This window comes from Penicillium cinerascens (genome assembly GCF_028974065.1).
Source record: "Penicillium cinerascens strain IBT 15544 chromosome Unknown scaffold_4_segment0_segment1, whole genome shotgun sequence".
In the NCBI taxonomy this organism is placed as follows: domain Eukaryota; kingdom Fungi; phylum Ascomycota; class Eurotiomycetes; order Eurotiales; family Aspergillaceae; genus Penicillium; species Penicillium cinerascens.
Genome location: NW_026695298.1, coordinates 1,632,811 through 1,655,571, shown reverse-complemented (window position 1 = coordinate 1,655,571; position 22,761 = coordinate 1,632,811). Strand labels below are relative to the sequence as shown.

Sequence of the window (22,761 nt, the reverse complement as noted above, 5' to 3'; positions counted from 1 at the left end):
TCTGACTTTAAGCAAAGTAGCTCTTCCAAAGAACACCCGACAGATCCTCCAGCTGGTCCTGTGTGAAAGCCTAAAAGTTATATATTAGAAGTATTTCATAGAATAGTTTCAAAGGATATCTCACCTTTGCATCAATGTGCCAGGTATCCTGTCTCGTCTTCTTGAACTCGCTAATGATTGACTTCACGCTGGATCCGACAACGCCGGGGTCATTGGCGGCGCGGGTGCTCAGTGTAGTCAAGGCCTCGGGCATCCAGTGGGGTGGAGGGCTGTTGTACGGGAAAGCCTGAATAAGTGCTCCAAGACCTAGCACTGCACCGTGACGGGCAATGATCAGTCGGTTGTGCTCGGGAGTTGGAGTACCGGCGCCTGAAGAAACTGCGGAGGAAAGCCCCGATCGGAAATTCTTAGGCTTCTTTGGGAGAGGGTTATCTGCCAGGACCTTGGTGAAGCGCTCCTGGAAGCGCTTGACCATCTTTTCACGAAGGAAAATGGGCGAACAGCGGACCATCCCGGAGAGCGTGGCTGACGCTCCGACACGGACTTCATGCTGTGAATCTTCGAGCATAGAGGCAATGCACTCGAAGAGCTTGTCGCGATCTGCGGGCTCCAGCAGAAAGAGTCTGCGGAAGTAGATAATTTGGATGTTGATCATCACACGGAGGCGCTGATGCCATGACGGCGATGTCTGCCCTATGCGAATGAGGGACTGAATGAACTCGGAGTTCTTCTCGGCGGGGTAGGGGATGTTGGGGAGATGGCGGAAAACGTGGTATGCGAGCGACTGCAGCTCTGGATCTTCCTTGACGTCCATCATATGCAGAAGCTGTGCGGTGAACACATCGGGGAAGAAGGGAACGAGCTGGGTGCATTCATGAGAGGACAAAGTCGAATCCAGCCAGAGAAGAACAGTTTTGCTACCGGAGGTGTAGGACGAAGGAGTCTGTTGGCCTGGAACTCGGGCTTGCCGCCACTCTTCGATCTGGTTGAAAACTCCGCGAACGATCTGTGAGAATTCCGTGGAAGGCATGTAGGGATAAGTACCAACAGATGAAGAGGCCTTTTGGGCATCCAGAAGGTGTTGGAGATCAGGGTATGACTCGTGGTATCTTGTGCGGTAGATTGTCGCAAGAGTTTGACCCATTGCTTCTCGCACTCCCTTGTACGGGTGGTCCAAATGTGCGAGGAAGTCATTCACAATTGGCTTCTCAAGCTGGAAGTGCCAACCGGCATCAATGATGCACTGGTGCAGGAGATTGATTTTGGAACTTTCCTTGAAGGCCGCGTTGGTCGACATGTCTAGACGGAAGCTGGCGAGCCAGTCCACCAAAGGCCAGGCTCGGCGGGGATCGCGACACTGCAAGATCATGTGTAGGAAAGTTGTCCAGTAGCCCGAGTTCTCAGGGGTAAGACCATCGGTGAAGATCTTCCGGACAATGGGGAATGCATACTCCCATACCATAGCTCGCCGCTCGACACTGGTATCAGTCACGGAACTGATCAATGCTCCAAGAATCTCTGCCGTTGCACGATGCTGATGCTTATCACTGCCATCCTCGTACACGCTCTGGATCTCTTCCTGAATGTCCTTGAACGTGGCGGCGGTCAAGCCATCCCGAAGCATGAGCTCAAAGGCATACAGAAGCATCATGGCGCAGGACATGCGGAACTTGTCGGCGGAAGGATCCCTTGGCTCCTGCTTCAGGTACATGAAGAATTTGGAGAACCACTCCCGAGTAAACATTTTGCCCATCTGAGTACGGACATTCCACTCCAATTCGTCATACACAATGTCACGATCCACGTTTGACTTATAGGCAGGCATCGTCTTGCCCCATACCAGCCAGCCAGGGAAATCATGATCAACATAGTATTCAGCTTCAGGTTTGGCGAAGCTGGCCAGATATTCTTGTGTCCAATCTTTCTCATAAGGCCGGGTAGCCACCTTGATCTTCGAAGGGAAGCGCTGATGGCCCAGGATGTAATTTTTGTATTCGTGACTGCAGATGGCACGGACATCAATCATGGTGAAAAGCGCAATGAGTGCCTGGGAGTACATGCCGCGCAAGCCTGGATGATCATCGATCGAGCCTGAGGTCACCAGCTCAATCAGGTTCTCACTGGCAATGTAGTCGAAGCGAAGACCCATGGTGATGACAATGGTCGCGGCACGGCTGGCGATTTTCCAATGCGAGACTCGAGCAAGATTCACCAGCTCTTCAGCCAGGTCGGTCTTTTTCTTTTCAATTGTAGCGCGCTTGGTGTTGATGGCCTTTCGCTTCTGCTCGATCTGGTCACTGACATCTTGACCGGGTGCAATTGCTTCCACGATTTCACGATCCAAAATAGCCATCCGTTCCATGGCACGACCGTAGTCCATGATCTGGAAGACAGCACTAGAGCAGATCTTTTGCACAGACGGTCTGTCAACAGCACTAGCATCGATGAAAGTGCGGATCAAAGTTGGTGTGTACTTCCAGTTCCGTCCGACAGTTCTCGCGACACTACTGAGAAGCAACGAGAACAGTGCGCCCTTAATACGCGCATGGTCGTTTTCCTTCACGCCTTTTTGCAGGGCCTTGAGGAGAGGAGCAATGACAAGAGTTCGGGCACCCCAGACAGACTTTAGTGCAGACTCTCCAGCATTCTGAGCATTGCGCCGTGTCTCGGTGTACAGCGAGACGCAGGACTCGGCAAGGTCATAGAGAAGAATCTCGTCAAGCTTAGATCGAGGTCGCGGTGCTGCATTGTGTCGCAAGCGTTGCAGGTGATAGACATTGGCCCTACGCACAAGCAACGCTCGTGGGTAGTCTTTTCGGATGCCGCTCATCTTGTAAGGGTGGATGTCTGCCGCCAGGAGACGCGTCACACGATCCAGGACATGGGCAGACCGTTCAATGCCAACATCGACAAAGTAAGAGCGGAAAGCCGAGTACAGTGCTCCGAAGCAGGGCACATCGTCTTCTTGATGGTCACTCAGGAATCGGTGGGTCTCGTGCAAGACCCAGCCCGCTCGCTCACGAATGGCGTGGATCTCGGTAAACAAGGGATCACCCTCCTCAAGAGGATATCCAGTAGGATACGGGTAGCTTTCTCTGATCGCCGCCTCATCCGAGCTGTCAAGGGCCGACTCGTCATCGCTTACACCGTTCGAGAGGGCCGAGTCATCGACCATCCCAACCTCGTTTGATGCGGCAGATGCGCCGCTCGAGACTTCGGGAGAGTTTCGTGAGGCGGCCTTCGGATCAAAGAGCACCGATATACCGGAAAGAAGCAGTCGCAGGAGCACAAGGTTTCGCGTGACTTCATCAGACCAGTCTTTTCCACTTCCATCTCGTTTGACGCTGGATGTCTCATGAGTTAATCCGGACAGATGCTTCAAAGCCCCCTCCGCTTGATTCTTGAAGATGGCCACAGCAAACTCCAGCTCTTCCCGTTTGGGCACATGCCACTTAATGTGGAGATTGCACACATCGGCTCTGTAACTCCAGTGCTTCGGCTGAATGCCTCCTTCAATATCTTCCTTCTCGTAGAGAGAATAATCATTGGTGTATGTCCCGGTTAGGTTGAGCAGGAGGTGATGAATGAAGTTGGAGATGTGGACGGTAGGAATGCCGCGACACTTCTGTTGCATGTACACTGCGATGTCGAACAGCTCTTGACGATGAGCAAGCACTGCATCGCCAACATGCACCACGCACATACTCAGCATGCTAACGTTCCAGACCAGTCCACGGTCACGGGGCAAGACATCTGTTCCCGTAGTTCTGGTGGAACCAGCACCGTTCTCCTCGATCTCGGTGCGAATAGCTTGAGTGAGAACCGGGATGAACCGCTTAAGAGCCTTTTCGGGATTGACCTTGCACAAGGCATTGCAAATAAAAGCCATGGCGTCGCGTGCCTGGTGAATGACATGATTGGAGACGAAATCAACGATCTTCGACAATGCAATGTCGTAGTATTCAGGGGACAGCGAAGCAAGGAGAGGCATGAAGGTAGCTGGGAGCGTGTTGACGATGTTTTCTTCCGGAGAACCGTTGCGTACACGGGTGACGTCAGGCAAGTTCTCCAATAGTGTGAAGACACGGCCCAAGAACGAGATGGTGAAGTCCCCGAAACCACATGTCGAAGAGCGGAGAATCATTTCTTCTGTCTCATCATCCAGCTCAGTATCGTAGTTCAACTGTACAGCAGCTCCTTGTTCCTCCATTCTTTCCATTTCACCGGTGATCCATTGAAGTGCAAGCATGTTGCAATTGATATCTTCTCTGCCCTGAGTCAAGTCGACCATGGGAATATTATAACAGGCGGATTGTATAAATGAAAGAGCATGGAGAGACTTTTCCAGGTCATTTGCATCGATACCAGGAAGAGCAAGACCGAGAAGAGTGGTCATGTGGCAGCGATAACCTTTGGTTCGAGTAATGACGCGGGACAGTACTTGCATGGCGCGAAGGGAAGACGTTGTCCGATGTACCTCAACCAGGCCCTGGAGAGATGGGTAGATTCTCTGCAAGGCACCGGGAAGAATGAGATGCGGCTCCAAGTAAGCGAGACCTTGAAGGGTAGACAAGGAGAACGTCATGGCAGTGCTGCTCTTAGCGTAGATACCCATGAAAATTACATCCCTCAGGCACAGCACGAAGCGGCGCTTCAGAGGCTCATTCAGTCGGCGTTCGGGCGGAACCTCCATTTCACCACTTTGCTCACGATTCCAGCGCATCACAAAGAAATCTGTTAGATAGTATACTAGCTGCGAGAGGGTCTTTGTCCAACTACCCGAGTTTGAAGGATGGAAGAATGTCTCGACAGCCTGGATAAGGCCCTCGAGCTGGGAAAGAATCGAGTCTTCGGATTCCAGACAAGCCGGAGAGAGAGACATCACAATCCACCGCGCAATGTGGTGCGCAACTGGATGCTTGCGCGTGTCGCGGTCAAGCATGATACCAAGGCCAGACGAAATGTCCACCAGCGCGCTATATGGCGAAGTGGACTGTCCCACCGGAATCTCCAGCAATCTCAGGATTGCCGTGAAGATGAGAGAGGACTGCTCCTTCGTGAAGAGACCATGTTCCGAGAAGGGAATGTGGCCGGCTGGAAGTGAATCTCGGGCGAGTCGAGAAAGGTAGTCAATGTACGTGGTGTCAAATGTTTTGGAACGACCGACGAGCGACCAGAGGTGGAACTGTGTCGGAAGGTGGCTCTGTGGAAGGAGATCGTCTCGCTCTGCGGGAGGGGGCGATGTTGGGAGTAGCAGATTGATTAGCCCAGCGACAACGAAGGCGCCTTCGGAAAACGAAGTTGTGTAGTGCGGCAGGAACTCCTCCAACATCGCGGGCAACTCGCAGGGGTCGATGAAAAGCTGAGAAAATGCGCACAGCTTTGTCAATGTTTTCACGTTTCGTTTCAAGTTGGTCGAGTGGACAAGACCGGACTCGGTCGGGAGAACGAAGGCTTTCAGCTCCTTGTAAAGAGGCCTCCAGTCCAGCACCAAATCTTTGACTGGTCTCAAATAATGCTTGCGCCTGCATGATGGTTAACATTAATGTCATTCCACGCGATTAGGGCAGGTGGGCCTGAACTCACTTAGTGAGAAGCATGAACATGCTCGCAAACCGCTCAGAGGTGCTGGGATCGATGCCAGGAGCTAAAGAAAGCTCATAGTACAGCCTCACCAGATTAATCCGCTCATTTCGAGTCGGATCGAACTTCAGCGATAGCCATCCTCGAAGCTCGCGTGTCCAGTGAACAGCTCCAGGGCTAAAGTCCCCAGCTTCAACTGCAATGTACAGATGACTCAAGATCTCATGCAAAGTGCGATCTCGCTCTGATTCATCTTCTAATTGATATGGAAGATATTGAAAGTAAGGATAAGTCCGCGGCCGAACTCGGGCCTTGGGCTCTCCTCCACCGTTCATGGCAGCAGGCTCACCACCGGGAGAGGTGGCCCGTGAGATTTCTGAGGCATGGGCGAAGTTATCGGACGTCAGAATCGCCTTGGGAGCTGAGGCGTCCATAATCGTTCGTGAGGGAGGGGAAGTTGAGGCGATAGGTGGAGATGAGGGAGGGAGGAGTTGCCGTGGATGTCTAATGGGGCTCTAAAGTAAATGCGTCAGCAACCGCAACGTTCCATGAATTTTCATCAATTTCGTCACAAAAGAAGTAGGGAAGCGCACATCCACCACAGGACTCGGATTTCCTCTCCTCAGGATGCGGAAGGTGAGGTCGACGGGTGCGTTGCACACGGCCGGGTTCGCATGAGGTACTCGTTAGGGCGACCGGGCAAAGTGAAGGCTGGGCAGAAATGGAACCGGGGACCAGCTGTAAGAGGTCCACAGGAATACTGTCCTTCCAGAGTGTCGCAAAGGAAGATTCGTGTTTGCAAGTGATAGCTTGAGATGTTCAAGAGTTAAAGGGAAGTTCTCAGTCGAGATCGGATGACATAATTCCACGTAACGAGCTTCGGCCCTGCAGCTCCCTATGGAGACCCGCGTGGGAGAGCAACAAAAATAGATTCGAACTAAAGTCCCCGCGGGAAATTCTATTTAGATGGCCTTTTCCTCCGTGGATTTACACGTTGATTTTATAGCCGCGCTGGCATTGCAGGGTGCGCCTTACCTAGGCACAGGCCCAACTTAGGCAGACAACGGTTACGCATGCGGGACAGCCGGGCAAGATAGCGGAGAAACTGACAATGAACTGGTATTAATTTACACTTTCCGTTGGTTTGCTATTCCACAATAAATTTGACTTTTGCTGTTGGTGTTGGTTTTAAGCTGGGGGCAAAAAAGAACCAAAGAGAACCCCTTGGATTAATGCGTAGGCCACCATAGCTTGCGCGGCGTTCACGAGACCACGGCGGCCCTTCTGGTGATCTTGGAAACTGTCCATGGCACTAGATACGAGGTACCAATACCACACGGGGTATCCAGATGAGATCCGGTTGACGATCTGAACGTGATAGCTTGTCAAGGCCATGACTGCTAATAGACCCTGGGGCACAGCGAGGCGAAACAGCATGGACCCCGGACTGACCGGAGAAGGCGATTGATTGCCGGACTCCGAGCGTAAAGTCGACGGGGCCTTAAGTGCCCACAGAGATGACTGGCACATAATCACCAGGACCGGTGCTGCCAACAAGAAAAGAGGAAGGTTCGAGACCGTCCAGTATCGGAAGAGCCCAACGTCCCTGGAAACACATTAACAATTGAGCTGGGAATACCACCAGCGGCCATAGAAGAGTTGCTTACCAATAATGTCCCTGAACCCAGCCGTAGATACTGGGCAAGGCGGAGTTACACCAGGGCCGAAGATCTGTCCCAGACATGCAATACGATCGGTAGGCCAGGATCTGGGGTACGGCCATCCCCAAGGCAACAATGCAGCCGCCCACGATAATAACGGCCAACCGACGAGTTTTGTGCAGGGACGGACCTTGGATTAGGGTTGCCCAGGCCACCATAAAGGCATCATAGGCAAACAAGAATCCGCTCAGGATGCCATTGCTGCGAACGATTGTCGCCAGGGCAAAGAGCATAGCGGCCGTGAGAACTTGGATATCCCGCAACGTGGTGATTCCATTATGCTCGGAGATGAGGGACGAGGTGTAAAGATAGAAGCCGGAAAGGTTAAGAAGGGAGAAGATAGATTCGCCATACGGCGCTAAAAGGAACGCCCCTGCCGGACAGATAATGTGCAGGGCAGCCGACAAAAAGCAAATGAGTTTCTGGGCGGCTGTGCCGTGGCCGAATATATTGGCCGAGAGACGGTACAGAGCCAAAACGGAGAGATAGTGCGCGACGTGGGAAAGCACCACACCCACGAGTGCCGTGTTGACCGGCCCGCGGGCGCCTTCAGCCCCAGACATGCGAAGACCTGTGCACAAACGTCAATCATCAAATTGTCTCTATCGAGATCAAATTGTAGGTACCTAAAATGAACCAGCGCAGAAGTCTGGGATAGCCAAAGGCCCACTCTTGTTCAAAGACATATCCCTGGTCGGCGATGTGCAGAAAATAGATGGAATCCCATCGTGCAAACTTCAACGCCCATGGAAGAGACCCAGCCTGACCATCAGGTGTTGAAGCAGCATCATGATAGGAAAGCAGAGTGGTGGAGGTGTCATAACCAGGACCTGGACACGCCACGACGGCGATGAACAACAGAGCTTTCCATAACCAGAAGGCAAGCGTCAAGCTCCGAACAGGATGATCTAGACGCAGGAGGCTTGCCGAGATAGGCGAGCGACCAATTGAAGCCATGGTGGTACGGTCACAGGTAGTGACGTAGGAAAGCGAGGGCAAGGGTCCGCAAAACAGCTCACGGATCGAAGCCGAGGCAATTTACGGGAATCTTGGCGTGCATAATGCATAGTTAGTCAGCGGATGCGCGACGGGGAATCGCGTCAATCCCGATCGGCTTTCCTGACAGTTCCTCAAGGGTTCCAAATGAGTGATACAGAGCGAGTAAGGTAGTTGTCCGACGCCAAATTGACTTCAGCTACTGGTTACACAGTGGCAACATAGTGACGCGAATCATCGCTCCATGCAAAACATCTCGGGACTATCTTGGCAAAAGGTGGTCATCCGCGCGACCGCGTTTTTGAACGGGTCAAACCCACTCAGCAGAACCTCGGATGACTCTTCAGCCTTATGTGCAGCTGGGATTATTCAACTTGTGACTTGACGAGAACAAGATTTCCCGAAGGTTCGCCAAGAGGGCGAAACCGGGTCAGCTCCTTGTCAGCTCCCTGTCAGCTCTCAGACGAGTCAGATGTCGCGAGAGCACGAAGTATGAAAGAAACAAAGTTCCCTCCTCGAGTGGGGCGAGGGCATAATCGGGCATGAGTCCGTCCGAATCCAACCGGGCGAGGATTTTCGGTTCGCGCTAGATTTGCTCCGCGCCGAACCTACAGTGAGCATCAATAATCGGAAAAGGGGACCCAGAACCCCGACCCCGATCCATGTTCCGCTCCTTTCACTCTAGATGTGCCTAGCCCGTTGCCAGGAACTCCACCATGGAAAAGAAAAAGTCTGTCGATGAACCTGACCCTTTCACCCCACACCACTCTTGTAGAAGCCAGTCTAGACGGACCATTTCGTAATGTAACCATCTAGAGCTCTAGCTTTGCACCTGAAGAAGCCAGAGTTTGCCATCGGCGACGCCACGCCCAATAATAACGAGTGTTTACCAGCCGCCAAGCAGCGCCCAGGGCCAACCCAGACTCGCGGGAGGCGCTATTCGTTCCATCTCACACCATGACGTTCGGCCTCGGAGCCTCACTTATGCGTGATGATCGGCCGGAGGTCCGGATGCGTCGGATCCGTTCGTTGGTGCAGTCCGTCAGAGAAGTAGATCTGATGTATAAGGCTGACCGCCCATCCATGTATCCCGCCGTCCCTTCCATGCATAATCGAAGAAATCACTTCCCCTTCCCACTCTTTGATTTTCTTTGCCCCTTGCATTTTGAACCTGGCCTAGCGACCTAGATCCTTTTCCTTGAACGCTCTTCTTGGCTCCTTCATTCCTTCTTTCACTTGGTTCATGATTTTCCCATCTCAGCTCCCCACTGCTCGTTCCGCTGCTAATCCTTCTCCGCGGCTGACGCGCGGACAAGCCTTGATGCGTACGTGGATTCCGGAGTTCCTATAAACAGTAGAGTCGCCGGTTGGGTGTGCGAGAGACCGATGTGGCTCCGCTGAGTCCAAGAATGCTGCTGAATCTTGGCCTCACAGCGGATGCCGCAGCAGCCCATACAAACGATTCCGCCCGCCTTGAATCTCCACCAGCTCCCAACTCTGCTTACACTACCGCATTCTCACTACCCGCGCTGCCATTCCTGAGCGCTCTCTATAAGAAAACCAAGCAGACCGATGGTCCTGCGCAGCCCGCGGGACGACCAACCGGCGAGGACATGATCCCCGTCGCGTCCACGAGCAATGGGGAGTCTTCCAAAGACGTCGCTCCGGTCACCAGACCTCGAACCATTAACTCTGCTTATACCGTTCGGAAATCTTCGCGGCCGAAAACAACCTACCAGCTCGCCCATCCCGCTGCACATGCCCGCCATAAACGACTGAAACTTCGGCCCAAGTTGCTCCTACAGCTCCAGCAGGTGTCTCAGACCCCTCGACCATTGCCCATCCTTGACATTTTACCCTCTACGCTGTATCTACCTCGGCTGGCTCGAAGGTTCCCTGCGATGTTCCGCGGCAGGAACGGGCTCGGTCCCTACGACTTGATTATCGTGACGAGCGAACTATACGAACGCAAGGTAGCAGGCGTTAATCAAGCGAGCTCCGAGGACGAGGATGAAGACCATCGAGAAGTGGTAGCCACAATCTGCCAGATGCTTCAGGAAGATGCTCGTTTGAAAGGAAAGGCAGAGATATGTTTGAATTTTGGTCCGATGTGGGAGGCGACGCCTCTTCCAAGTGGTTCATACGAGTTTGTTGCGCGTACGGAGAATGGTGTACGAATAATGCGCTGGGCGTTGCGAGGGGGAAAAACCGTCGGGTGTCTGCTCCTCCAGGAACCCAGGTGCGCGATGATACCAAGCGATTCACATTCAGCGTCATCGACCCCACCACCCGTCGACATCCCGTCATCGCTTCCATGACAAAGAACCAGCTGGAGGTGTTTGACGAGTATTCGGCAGTGATTCGGTCCGGAGCCGGTGCCGGCACTGGGCATACGACTCCAAGCTCTGGTATGTCTGTGGTCAGCGACATGTCTGATGAAGAACCCAACGAGGCGAACAAGGTTACCCTTGATGACGGCTTGCGTACATTAATTATCATTACTGGGATTTGGGTCGCCTTTCGCGAAGGCTGGTCCAACAACTTCAGCTACGGTGACCCGGTTGCCTCGCCCACCATCAAAACGCTTGCCTCTCCGAAGTCCTCACGGTACAACTCACCGGCCCCGAATGAGAATGACGTGCCGATTAATCGCGATGACCTGAGCCCAATGAAAGAATCCATGAATGGCAAGCGCTGCATGTCGATTTCGAGCATTCGGCGTTCCAATTCTGTGGCACCCACTGACGGTGGGGAAACTTTCGGCAGCCTTTCGAAACGATCCAACTCGACCGGTGCTGCCTTTATGGACCGGGCCAAGCGACGAAGCGCGTCGGGCATTAGCACCCGGCTCAATCGACACAGCATATTCACAGGCAACGGCGAGCCCGGTCGTGAAATAGTCGTTTCTCGACCTTCTTCACAACCCCATTCTTTGCGACAAAATTCCATCGAACTCGAAGATATTCCCCGTCCCGATCATTCCAAACGCAAATCAAAAACCCAGCCAATGACTGAAAACGGCAAGCCCACCGTGGAACCCGATCAGATCATCGGCTTTCCTCAAGCCAACCATCACGCTCGTCATGCCCAATCGCCTCAACCCGAGGCCAAAGACCCCGAGTCAAACGCAAAGGGAAAACGACGACACCGACTCAGCAACATCTTCACGATCTTTCATCGAAAACACGGCGCTCACTGATCACCTTATCGCACGTGGATACCCTTCAGCGACCTGTCTGTATTTTGTCTCAGCATTTTTTCCCCATCCGGTTGCATCTCACTTGGCGTTTCTCTTTGGGCATTGACAGTCGTCTGGCACGCGCTTTGCCGTTTCTTCACTCAATTTCATTTTTCAATGTATGGTTGATTCTACGGATTACTCAGATTGGACACAGAACTTCGCTGCGCTTGTGTGGCGTTAGCTCTAGTGAACACCGATTCTGCACCCATATGTATGTACATCTGTGTCATGTTGTAACGATGCACATGAGTAAATACCGAGTCATTTCCTGCTCAATTACACCCTAGCCTTGTAGAACTCCAGGGCCCAATTATCACATTATATTATCGCTAGATTAGAAATCGTATAGAAAACAAGCTTAAGTCGAAGTATTGAGCATACCAGGAAAGCGCCGAAGGATCGGATCTCAGCAGATATCATCCACCGGAATATCCGAAAAGACGATACGTTTCACCAAGAGCTCATACCAGCTCACACAAGAGCAGTTTTGTTAGCCGGAGCAGCAGTATACAACTACACCCCATTCTTCTTAAATCCAGTAAGGGTTACCACGCCTTGCAGAGCGGGCTAGGTGTTACAATGTGGAGTGGCGTGCTGACAAGATCGGAAGAATATGGCTTACATACTTCGTAGATTTCAAATTATCCTCGAAGCCTTCAAATCGGACCCCTCGTGTCAAGCGAATGGACTATTCAATAAGTCGTACACGTAAATCGTCGAGTTTCAACCAAAGGCGTCCCATGAACATTTCACTGGGTCCTTTACCGTTCCATCGCCGAAACAGCCTTGGGCACGTAGGGCTCCTCCAAATACTGGATCTCCTCGGGGCTAAGTTTAACCTTTAGACTCGCTACAGCTTCATCAATGCGCTTCGTGCTGTTGAGTCCCAAAATGGGACACTCGTTAGGGTGACTCAAAGACCAGGCAATGGCAATCTGTGCCATGCTGACTCCCTTCTTACCCGCGAGCTCCTCGACGCGACCAACAATCGCCTTATCGGACTCGGTCTCGCGGCCACGCACGAGTACCTTGAGCGCTCCGTCGGAGCCCTCGCGAGTGGTCGAGCGGGAGTTCCACGGCCGCGCCAGCACACCACGGGCCATGGGCGACCACGGGATGATCCCGACGCCAGTGTCCAGACAGTAGGGGATCATCTCATGCTCTTCCTCGCGCGCAAGAAGGTTGTGGTAGTTCTGCATCGAGATGAACTGGTGCCAGCCGTTGCGGGCGGCGATGTTCTGCAGGGATTGGAACTCCCAAGCAGCCATCTATGAAAATCAGTATGTTCATCCTCCCAGAGACTAGAAGGGGGCATCATACCGAGCTTGCGCCAATGTAGCGCACCTTGCCGCTGTCGATAACATCGTTCAAAGCCTTCATGATTTCCTCGCGGGGAGTCTCACGGTCCAGGCGGTGGATCTGCAATACGTCGATGTAGGTGCCCAGGCGCTCGACACTGGCGTCAACTGCATCGAAGATGTGCTTGCGCGACAGGCCAACGCGGTTGACGAACTCATTGTCATTCTTGGCTGAAGCGGAGATGGGAGGGAACTTTCCCTCGTCATCCACGCCGAAGAAGCACTTGGTCAAGATCACCACGCGGTTACGCGGGATGTTGTACTTCTTCAGGGCCTTGCCGACAATTTCCTCAGATCGGCCATGAGAATAGACATCCGCCTATTTTGAGGCGTACTTAGCAGCCACTCTTTTACTCATGTCAGAAGGGCAAAATGGGACTTACCGTGTCCCAGGTGTTGATACCCTGCTTGTAGGCATGTTCGATGAGGGGGAGAGATTCCTCCTCATCCAAGACCCATTCCTGCCACTGCTTGCTACCATAGGACATGGCACCCAAGATGATCTTGGAGATCTTCAAGCCCGAGTTACCGAGGCTGTGAAACGCAGGCAATCAGCGACTTCATCTAGAGCGAATGCACGACTACAGTGGGGCGCGGGGCTCATACCGAGTGTATTCCATTTCGGTAGACATGGTGCGTTAAAATATATGTTTTCAATCAACTGAGATTGCTCTGCGGGTAACGAAGGATTGCGTTAGTCAGTTGAGTACCTTGGAGTTCGATTCAGTTCATGGTGATTTATAGTCGGCCATGACCTCGAATTCGACGCTCCGGGAGGGGTTCATAGTAAGGAACTCACGAAAACTTGGACAAGACAAATCAAGCTTGAGTTGAAAGAAAGTTCCAAGGGCGAGTATTATGTTCCAAGTTGAAGCCTTCAAGCAAGGAATGGCTCAAAGATAGCCCAAGGTGGGACTCTTGCCACATTAATAATCCAGTCTCGGTGAAGTCGACGATATGCCGAAATCAAGAAGCGAACGCCATTTAGCCGAGAGCTACCCGGTAAACTTTCTGCCAGCCCACTCAGAGCTCCCAGAAGATGCCCGGTCGGCCCAGAAATCGGATGCGAAGATCCGGGGTAATGTTAAGACTCTATGCTATGATTGCATCGCACACTGTGAAAAGGTAGGCAGAGATGGTTTGCTATTTGTGATACTGGAAAATCCAGCCACGATCAAGATCTACCTTGGATAGTATTCTTCAGGTCAAGTCTTCCAATTAGATTGTAATATGAATGCTGTTTCTAACCTCAGTTTTAATGCACACCGCATCCTACCAGGCATAGAAAGAGAAATCTACGGTCGCTACCTTACCGGCTTCCATAGATCTAAGTCATCATCAGCAGTAGCTTAGACCAGCCCAGGCCGGTAACCAATTTTCGAGCATGAAGGAGAAATATTTGCAGAAATGGAGCACGACAAAAAGGTGGTAATATCACCGTACCCAATACTCAACGTTGCCTCTGATTCTAATTTGCCCAGGACAAATTGCTTCACAGGGTCTGCTCTAAATCATCGACAATTGATATATATTCAAGCCCACATGCCTCATCACCCTGCGCATCGCCATATAAAGTAACCGCTTGAGCTAAATCTAATCTCAGTTTGAGGGCTGATTTTCCTCTTTCCCAAGGGAAATATTCCCTGCCCCTGCGTACCCCAATGAGACCCAGGCATGACACAAGATGCAACACATGCTCTACTATTGGATTTTTATTGTCGCCTCGGGATACCGTGGACGATGGTTTGCCATAGATCCTTCATGGAAATTGTCTATAAGCAAGATGGACTAAATTTCCAAGGGGGGTGAATGCCCTTCCCATTCCAAAAGTATAGGGAAAGCGTTTGCCATCCTGTCACTATATATGCTATTTATACCACCCCCCTTTTCCAGGGTTGATCATAGCAAGAATACTTTCATCTTTCCTTCTTGGTGATGATGTCGTCAAGCTTATTGATGAGAGTGCTAGCTTCTATGTTCGTGGAAGGGCAGAACCGGCTCGTGGAGAAGGTTGTTGGTAAGACGATGCAGGAGACTAAAGAGTGGTCGGAGGATGAAGTGAATAACTGGAGTAAGACTGTCAAGAAGAAAAGCAAGTGGCAGGAGGACGTTTGGGGGTGAATGAAGCGCCGTGGTCGAGGATTTTCATTTCGATTTCTTCTTTGTTGCGGTTCCGTATGTTGAGGATATACAGTAAAAGCTAGAAGCTGGAATTATGATCGGCGGTGAAATGCGAGAAGCTGGGAATAAGCGTTCACTCTGTCAAAGGTTTCGATAGGTATTACGCGATATTAATAGAACGGAACTTGCTCATAACCTTGAAACACATCGGCCATGGAGGCAGGACCCGTTTGGTAGACGAAGACCCTATGTCATCCCGCCGTCTCTCTGTCGAGATTCGAGTGTTCTATTTATGTGCTACCATTAGGGCAATTACTACGCTTCGCTGGACCGAGGTTGATGCTACTTGGCCCGAGTTCTAGCCACGAACTTCAACGGCTACCGCGGTTTGAACCGACCGAAGAGTGGAGCCGTCAAAGTACCTTGGCAGTGCGTTAGCGATTTTCGGAAATGATGCACCTACTCGCATTTTCGCTAGTGCCAAAGTACTGTACTGCATCGTGGCAGACTCGGCAGACACGGGTCGATGGAAGATTCTCTGAGAACAAGATTTATTAGAGGCTATCTATCATCATGTCGTATCCTAGTCTATCTATTTCTTGGCAATGGTATAGTCAGTGTAGTGGAAGGCGTTATCCTCGAAAGGCCCGTAGAACCGGGTGCGGTCATAGGCAGTCAATGGCAGACCCTTCTTCAGTCGGTCGACCAGATCCGGGTTGGAAATGAAGTATCGACCGTAGAGAAGGGCATCATACTTGCCAGACTCCACAACGCCCCATGAGTTCTTGTCATCCCAGCCTCCAGCCGAAAAGAAAGGGGTAGACCCGAAGATCTGCCGGAAATTGTCGAGGGTGACATCCAGGAGTCCCCAGCTCTCGAGGAACTTATCTTTCTCTTCTGGGCCGAAGATCTGCTCGAAACGCTGTTCAAATGATCAGCAAACTTTTCAACCTATCCTCAACGGGGAAAGTCTTACCGGTTCAATAAAACTGACGTATGACAAAGCAGGATGCGCCTTCTTCAAACCTTCACAAAGATGAGTCCAGGTCTCGAGCCTCTGCTCACCACGAGCCTGATTGAACAGGCCAAAAGGCGACAGACGGATCGACAGGTTCTGCTCGCCGATCGCGGCAGCAACCTCAGCCATCAACTCAAATACAAATTGACAGCGCTTTTCCGGGGATCCACCGTAGCTGTCAGTACGCTTGTTGACATTGGAGCTCAGGAACTGCTCGGGAAGATAACCATTGCCCCCGTGGATCTCCACGCCGTCAAAACCAATTTCCATGGCGGTTTTAGCGGCGTGGCAATAGTCACTGATTGTCCGCTTGATGTGCTCAACCGACATCTCGATCGGCGGGTAATTGGCGTATGGGACAGGCTCGGTGGATCCCACGGGAGGGTGCGAGTAGCACTCCGTGGGCGAGTCCCACACACTTGCCGAGGGGCACACGGCTGGCGATCCGGTCATCTGGGGGATCGTGGCGCGGCCGGCGTGCCAGAGTTGACAGAATATGATGCCCCCTTTGGCGTGCACGGCATCCACCACCTTTTTCCAGCCCTCCGCCTGTTCGGGCGTGAAGATACCGGGTACACCGGGCATGCCATTGCTCTGTCGAATACGTTAGCCAGTGGGTTCTACAGTACAGTGCGTAGCCGAGGAAAAGATAAAAAAGAAAAAAAACTGGGTCTGGCAACGGAAAACAACGGAGAATCCGCGGACGGTTAATCCGACATGACATGACATACCTCAAGAGAAGGCGGAATACCCTCAGAGATGATCAGCCCGCCTTCGGTAGCGCGTTGCGCATAGTAATCCACCACCAGATCGCCGGGGATCCAGATACGATTGGGATTCTCCGGCGTACTGGTAGGGTTCAATGGCACTCCGCGGTTACGGGTCAGAGGGGCATGAACGATACGATGGCGGAGGGTGATGGCACCATTGGAAATGGTCAGGGGACGGAAAAGATCCGACTTTTCACCGCTGATGAAGTGGATAGTCATGACTATGGCTTTGTTGTCCCGGTGGGAGGAAGTGCAGAACAGGGATATAGCAACAACGGTGATAGTCCCTGACCCAAGGTTTGCGTGCTTGTCAAATATGTCAACTCGGTTAAACGTGATTAGGGTTCATCATGACAATCCGCTCGTGGGCCGCCTGGTAAAACAACGGGTGCAGCAGACGTGGGAACGATAGTTTGGCCGTTTCGCAAAATACGGGCTTGGGTCTCCACTGGGCGTGGCCATCTGCGGTCTCGGTGGAGAGATTCCGCTCTGGTGGAACCCGCGAAAAACATCGAGATCGCTTGACGGCAGCGTATTAACCTCCGACATCCGAGATGGCCCAAGTGTGTCATGAAATCGGGCAATGGCTGCTGTCAATCCATCAGCCTTGGAGCCACTATTTGGGGTGCGGATCAATAGCGTTCGTCCCGGCTTTTCTTAACTTCCCGGTCTTTCATATGTTTGGGTCCGGGAAACCCTTGATGCCGAGACTTTAATTTCGTCAATGGCTTTATGTGTGAACGTCTCCCATTAATACGTGCCGTCAGGTCATACACCTATCTCGGTTGACACGTCCAACATGACCGTCCGCCATCCAGATGATGTGTACCGCACAGTCAACCTCGTGACACAATGCTTGTGCATTCCTATCTGCACAGCCTTTGTGGCCTTGAGGTTCTATACCCGGCTTCGCTTCAAGCAGATCCTGGGCGTTGAAGATTGTGAGCTTTTTTGTGACATCTCTCCAGCAAGGCTATACTAACGTGACTGCAGATGGATGTCTCGTAGCCTGGGCTCTCTTTATGGGATACTGCGGGATCAGTATTCTCGGTATGTGTGAAGCTAACTCCGAAGACCGAGCGAGTTCAGTCACTGATGAATCTAGTCGGTCGCCATGGCGGAGGATACCACATCTGGGACGTAAGTCCCTCAGAGCAGATCCAATTCAAAAAGTTCTGCTATATCGCCACCATTCTTTACTGCCCGATGGCTCTTTTTGTCAAAATCTCCCTCCTCTCTATCCTCACCCGCATCTTCTCTCCTTACCGTGGGAAAGTTTGGTTCATCTACGGCTTCCTCGGCACCCTCTGCATCTACTATACCGTCGCGCTCATCGTCAAAATCCGCATGTGTGCTCCTGTTCCTTTTTACTGGCTGGGCGATAAACTTCCAGGAGGAGGTACCTGCCTCAACCAGACCGCTGCTCTAATCGCCGACTCGGTTATCAGTCTCGTCAGCGATATCATCATTCTTATTCTCCCCCTGCCGTTGACCTGGTCCTTGCAAATGTCTCGAAACAAAAAGTTGCGTGTGATTGGTCTACTGAGTGCTGGTGGCCTAGCCACAGCCTTCAGTCTCTATCGACTGGTGTTGGTGCTGCAAAGGGGCCAGTCTGAAGACCAGACCATTGTCTTCATGTGTGTCATTTTGTCTGGGTATGTTCACCAATCTCCTTTCCGACCATGGCCAAAATTCTGACTCTATTTAGTAACGCCGAGGGAGGTGTCGGCCTGATTTGTGCCTGTCTTCCCGTGGTGAACGTCCTCATTTCGCACTACAGGAAGCAGTACTCGTCGCAGAAATACTATGACCGAGGTTCGGATATGAACCTTGGTGATCGCTCGCAAGGCAGCAAAGCCGCCAGTCGCTGGGAAAATGCGCCAAACTTTGGTGACGAGAGTCATCTTGTTTCCTTCGCCGATACGCCGGCAACCGATGGTTCGATGCACAATGACGACGGCATCCGCAAGACGGTCGCGGTGTCACAGACCGTGGAAAGTGCAGATAGCGATAGTCGCTGATACCCCTCATGCCTGCGCTATTCCATTGTTCATAACTACTAGAATTTAGATACCTAATAGACGAGTTCCGAATTATGTATTACCCGATCGAACCCTACAGACATTCTATCTCATCGTTGGATTAGGATCGAACAAGCCCGAGTGATGCCACAGCCCATCAAGCCCCGCGTCGAACCCAGCCGACCACGACCCATCAATAAACGGCCACTGAAACATGTCCGTTTCAAAATCATGACCTGCATACGTAGCATTGTCTCTGGCAAACATGGCCCCTTCGCCTTCTGGGACAGGGGTTAAAGTTTGATGCGCGTCACGAGGCTCCGTGCTGATCGACCTCGCGGTCTGCGAATCGCGATTGGGACGGGATCGAATATCCCCATATTCGTCCAGTTTTCCAGCCAATGCAAACCGCCTTGGACTGTGCATGCCAGAATCGGCATGGGTCTGCGAGCTTTTCACGGTTTCGTAGAATCGATTGGCCTCCTGGACGGTTCGCCACTATACGAATTCGGGTTAGCGAAAGGTCCAGGTTGTTTCGTTTGTGCAGGGGGCTTACCCAGCTTCGACCCACGGGCCACAATCGACTTAATCGCTCCAGGTAGATGAGGTTTTTGCCTTTCTCCTCTTCTGCTCGCTCCAGTCCACCGGGATACCTCATTGGTGCGATTGTTCCGTACATGTTGATATGCGCGGCGACAAAGACGCTAAACCCTGAATAAGGGGTCATCACTGGTGCTTCGGACGATTCTAGTGCTGCCAAGACTCCGCTGATGTGCTGGGCAGCCTCAAAAAGTTGCTTAATCGTATGGGGTTCATATCGATCATTTTCATCCATGTCGTGGAAGACATCAGAGTGTGGTTTGAGATTAGATAGAAAGCGATCCCGGTGGAGGAAGAGGATGCTAAGTATCACTGTCAGCGTTGACTCCCGTTGTATCCTTATTCGTGCTGGCAATGCGATTAAACAGACCTCATGAAGTAGAGTAGATTAATGTAGGCAAACAATTCTCCATATCCCAGAGCTACATGTGCCTGGGCACTTGTATCAGGGTATCGGACTGTCCGATCCTGAAGTGATCTCCATTCGTCCAGTTCGCCCTTGAGCTTTTGCCAATTTTGATGCAGGGGTGTGACCGAGTCATCTGCACCCATGGAGGAAAGGGAACGCCGATGCTCATTTGCGAATCTCAAGATCCGCACGAAAATGTCGAATCCTCGCGTGACTATCGTCAGACCGTGTTCGATAGTTAGGTTATTTGCCAGGGGACATTCCTTGTTCATGTCAACGGGCATCAACCTCCTTTCCGGTAAATGGTTGAAGGTAAAGTCTCGATCGCTTATGGGAAGCGGGACGGATATTTGAGAAAATGATAAGGCAAAGTGTTGTCTGGCTCCAGAGCTCAGCTCGCAGTCCTGCGCAAAGCAGCACCAATAGGTTCGGACGAGCTGCTCATACTGAGTTTGAGAAGCGTGAAATTCTTGGGGGCTGTGTTCCATGCTGTCATCCGCCATTTTGAGAAGAGACTGGATCATGTATGTGGCCATGCCTAGACAAGTTATTAGCTGTCATGCTAACCCGGCAATCGGAAAGCTTGTGCCATTGCGAGACATACCACTGTACATCCAAGCCTGGTAAGGTCGACCGGTGCCCCACTCATAGAAAGAAATCATGACCAGCGACTGAGCAAGGTAAAGAGAAGGAGCCTCCATCACACGGTGCGCTAGATGTTGTCGAGCATAGCCCGCATAAGTCTCCTCGTCCTCGAGTTCATCATCGGTCATGAAACGCACGCACATAGAGAGAAGCGAAGCGAGGAATATCGGATCCACCGAATCAAAATTAGAAGATATATCAGATATCAAAGAAGGATAATGTAGGAAATTGGCAACCGGAAACTTCTTCCGATAGGTTTCTACTGCACTGATCACCGTAGATGGCGGCAAGGCCGAGATGGGATTCTCGCCGCTTTCTGAAGCATTTCGAGTGGCACCTCTGAGATTTCGAATGTTCTCAGCTGAAGGTGTCGGGTGAGATGCCTTTCTTCGCTTCTGTGGTACTCCAGACCCGGCAGTGCTTCTCCGGGCTCTTGGTTTTGAGGCCCGCGGGTCTGTCAGGGCGCATCCTTCACTCTTGGTCTTCTCGCAGCGCCGACAGGGTGGATTACCCTCATGTATACATTTCACTTTGGCCCGACTGGGAAAGTCGCTTAGAAGATAGCTTCATAGGGGATTTGGAGTATAGACCTACCGGCAAGCATCACATGATATCGACAGTCTCATTAGGTTGACTGAGCTCGATTCGAGCAAGGAATGAGGCGACTGTCATACAGGGCCCATGGGACAGGAGTGTGGGGGTATTGGAATAATTAGAATATAAGAATTGAACAAGAATATGAGTCTCAGGTTTCATTCCTCACGAGTTCGGAGCAATCGAAGAAAGGAGATGCGGCGGATGAAGCCCGAAAGCTAAGGTGTCGTCTGGCTTCTTGATACGGCATGACAGGTCATGTGACGCAGTATATTTTTTAGCTTTTGTGGGAACTTACGATTAAACGAAAAACAATGACTTAGTAATGATGGTTGATGTCTGATTAAGCTAAGCGTCTATTTATATTTTATGGTATCTATATGCAATGCTCTTAATTCGTAGCGAATTCCTTCGCTGCCGCCGTCCACTGTGCCACCCACGCATTGAACTTGTCGACCTGCAACTCGTCCGTGGCCCAAGAAGTCACAATCCTAACCACCACCTGCCCATCGTCCAACTGATCCCAAATATAGAATCTGAAGCGGTTCTGCAGCCTTTGCGCCAGTTGTTGGGGCATAGTGACAAACACTTGGTTTGTTTCCGTTTCCGCCACCAGGTTGTGTCCCAGGGCCTCGAAATTGGCGGAGATCTTCTCGGCCATGGCGTTGGCATGAGTAGCCAAGGTGAAGAAGAGATCTGAGCGGAAAAGCTCCATAAATTGGACGCCCATAATCCGTCCTTTCGCCAGGAGAGCCCCGTGCTGTTTGAGGTGGAAGACGAATCCTTCGGACAGAGCCTTCTTGACGACGATGGCTTCGCCCATCAGGGCACCGGCTTTAGTTCCGCCAATCCAAAAAATGTCGGTGAGGTCGAAAATATCTCGGAAAGTCATGTCGTTCTTCTTTGAACACATCGCCGTTCCGATCCGAGCTCCGTCCATGAGCATCAACAGGTTTAGTTGTTTACACAGCGCAGAGAGATTGCTCAGTTCGCGCTTGGTGTACACCGTGCCGGTCTCCGAGGCATTGGAGATGTACAGAAGCCGTGGCTTGGCCATATGCGGGAAAAACTGGTTTTGCTGAATGGCCTTTTGAAGATTTCTCGGTGTCATTTTGCCATCGACGGGCGGGACGAGGATGAGCTTGTGCCCAGTTGCCTCAATCGCACCAGCTTCTTTGCATGCAATGTGTCCGGATTCAAGAGTAATAACCGCCTCGTACGGCCGGAGGCAGCTGGCAATGGAGATAAGATTTGCTGAGGTTCCACTGGGGACAAAGAAGATATCGGCCTCGTCTTCAGTGCAGTTAATCTTGTTTCTGATCAATTGCCTGGCCTCATGGGAGTAATCGTCGCCTCCATAGGAGACTTGCTGTGTTGAATTTGTCCGGAGCAGAGCCTCAAGGATTTGAGGGTGAGCTCCTTCGCTATAATCGTCCATGAGGCTATACGGAGGGCATGCCTCGTCTTGGCAGAGACTGGTTGCCGGCATATTGGACGTCTACTCCCCAATATTGTTTTGATTGGATGTTGAGATTTAAAGGTATAATTTGGGGAAGGAGATTGAAGGACGAAAATAAGAATTGAAATTCCTGTAAACTTTTTGACACACCCAAGGTCTAAATAGAACCTGGGGGCAAAGGCCGGAACGCCGGGAATAACTTTCTCGGGAATACCGCCACCCACC

General features: G+C 51.7%; 9 protein-coding genes across 9 annotated transcripts; 3 read left to right on the top strand and 6 right to left on the bottom strand.

Annotated features, from left to right (window-relative positions):
• Positions 1–7: 7 nt before the first annotated feature.
• Positions 8–6,017, bottom strand: N7498_009713 (proteasome activator BLM10; the record flags this gene model as incomplete). Its single annotated transcript, XM_058456769.1, has 3 exons — positions 8–70; positions 125–5,525; positions 5,587–6,017. 3 exons carry the CDS (start codon positions 6,015–6,017, stop codon positions 8–10), a joined length of 5,895 nt encoding a protein of 1,964 aa, XP_058303668.1.
• A 754-nt stretch (positions 6,018–6,771) lies between these two features.
• Positions 6,772–8,261, bottom strand: N7498_009712 (uncharacterized protein; the record flags this gene model as incomplete). The annotated part of the gene is made up of 3 exons (XM_058456768.1): positions 6,772–7,189; positions 7,251–7,875; positions 7,931–8,261. The coding sequence occupies 3 exons, from the start codon at positions 8,259–8,261 to the stop codon at positions 6,772–6,774; spliced, it is 1,374 nt and encodes a 457-aa protein (XP_058303667.1).
• A 1,448-nt stretch (positions 8,262–9,709) lies between these two features.
• On the top strand, positions 9,710–11,499 carry N7498_009711 (uncharacterized protein; the record flags this gene model as incomplete). The annotated part of the gene is made up of 2 exons (XM_058456767.1): positions 9,710–10,471; positions 10,540–11,499. The coding sequence occupies 2 exons, from the start codon at positions 9,710–9,712 to the stop codon at positions 11,497–11,499; spliced, it is 1,722 nt and encodes a 573-aa protein (XP_058303666.1).
• Positions 11,500–12,302: 803 nt separating this feature from the next.
• N7498_009710 (aldo/keto reductase) lies at positions 12,303–13,531 on the bottom strand (the record flags this gene model as incomplete). The annotated part of the gene is made up of 4 exons (XM_058456766.1): positions 12,303–12,809; positions 12,862–13,218; positions 13,283–13,433; positions 13,506–13,531. 4 exons carry the CDS (start codon positions 13,529–13,531, stop codon positions 12,303–12,305), a joined length of 1,041 nt encoding a protein of 346 aa, XP_058303665.1.
• Positions 13,532–14,837: 1,306 nt separating this feature from the next.
• On the top strand, positions 14,838–15,020 carry N7498_009709 (uncharacterized protein; the record flags this gene model as incomplete). The annotated part of the gene is made up of 1 exon (XM_058456765.1): positions 14,838–15,020. The coding sequence occupies one exon, from the start codon at positions 14,838–14,840 to the stop codon at positions 15,018–15,020; it is 183 nt and encodes a 60-aa protein (XP_058303664.1).
• Positions 15,021–15,612: 592 nt separating this feature from the next.
• Positions 15,613–17,027, bottom strand: N7498_009708 (alkene reductase; the record flags this gene model as incomplete). Its single annotated transcript, XM_058456764.1, has 3 exons — positions 15,613–15,942; positions 15,997–16,632; positions 16,770–17,027. 3 exons carry the CDS (start codon positions 17,025–17,027, stop codon positions 15,613–15,615), a joined length of 1,224 nt encoding a protein of 407 aa, XP_058303663.1.
• A 580-nt stretch (positions 17,028–17,607) lies between these two features.
• N7498_009707 (uncharacterized protein) lies at positions 17,608–18,829 on the top strand (the record flags this gene model as incomplete). Its single annotated transcript, XM_058456763.1, has 4 exons — positions 17,608–17,749; positions 17,802–17,858; positions 17,914–18,463; positions 18,517–18,829. The coding sequence occupies 4 exons, from the start codon at positions 17,608–17,610 to the stop codon at positions 18,827–18,829; spliced, it is 1,062 nt and encodes a 353-aa protein (XP_058303662.1).
• Positions 18,830–18,934: 105 nt separating this feature from the next.
• N7498_009706 (transcription factor domain-containing protein) lies at positions 18,935–21,109 on the bottom strand (the record flags this gene model as incomplete). Its single annotated transcript, XM_058456762.1, has 5 exons — positions 18,935–19,327; positions 19,386–19,731; positions 19,800–20,376; positions 20,443–21,023; positions 21,078–21,109. 5 exons carry the CDS (start codon positions 21,107–21,109, stop codon positions 18,935–18,937), a joined length of 1,929 nt encoding a protein of 642 aa, XP_058303661.1.
• Positions 21,110–21,468: 359 nt separating this feature from the next.
• On the bottom strand, positions 21,469–22,566 carry N7498_009705 (threonine aldolase family protein; the record flags this gene model as incomplete). Its single annotated transcript, XM_058456761.1, has 1 exon — positions 21,469–22,566. The coding sequence occupies one exon, from the start codon at positions 22,564–22,566 to the stop codon at positions 21,469–21,471; it is 1,098 nt and encodes a 365-aa protein (XP_058303660.1).
• Between the last annotated feature and the right edge of the window lie 195 nt (positions 22,567–22,761).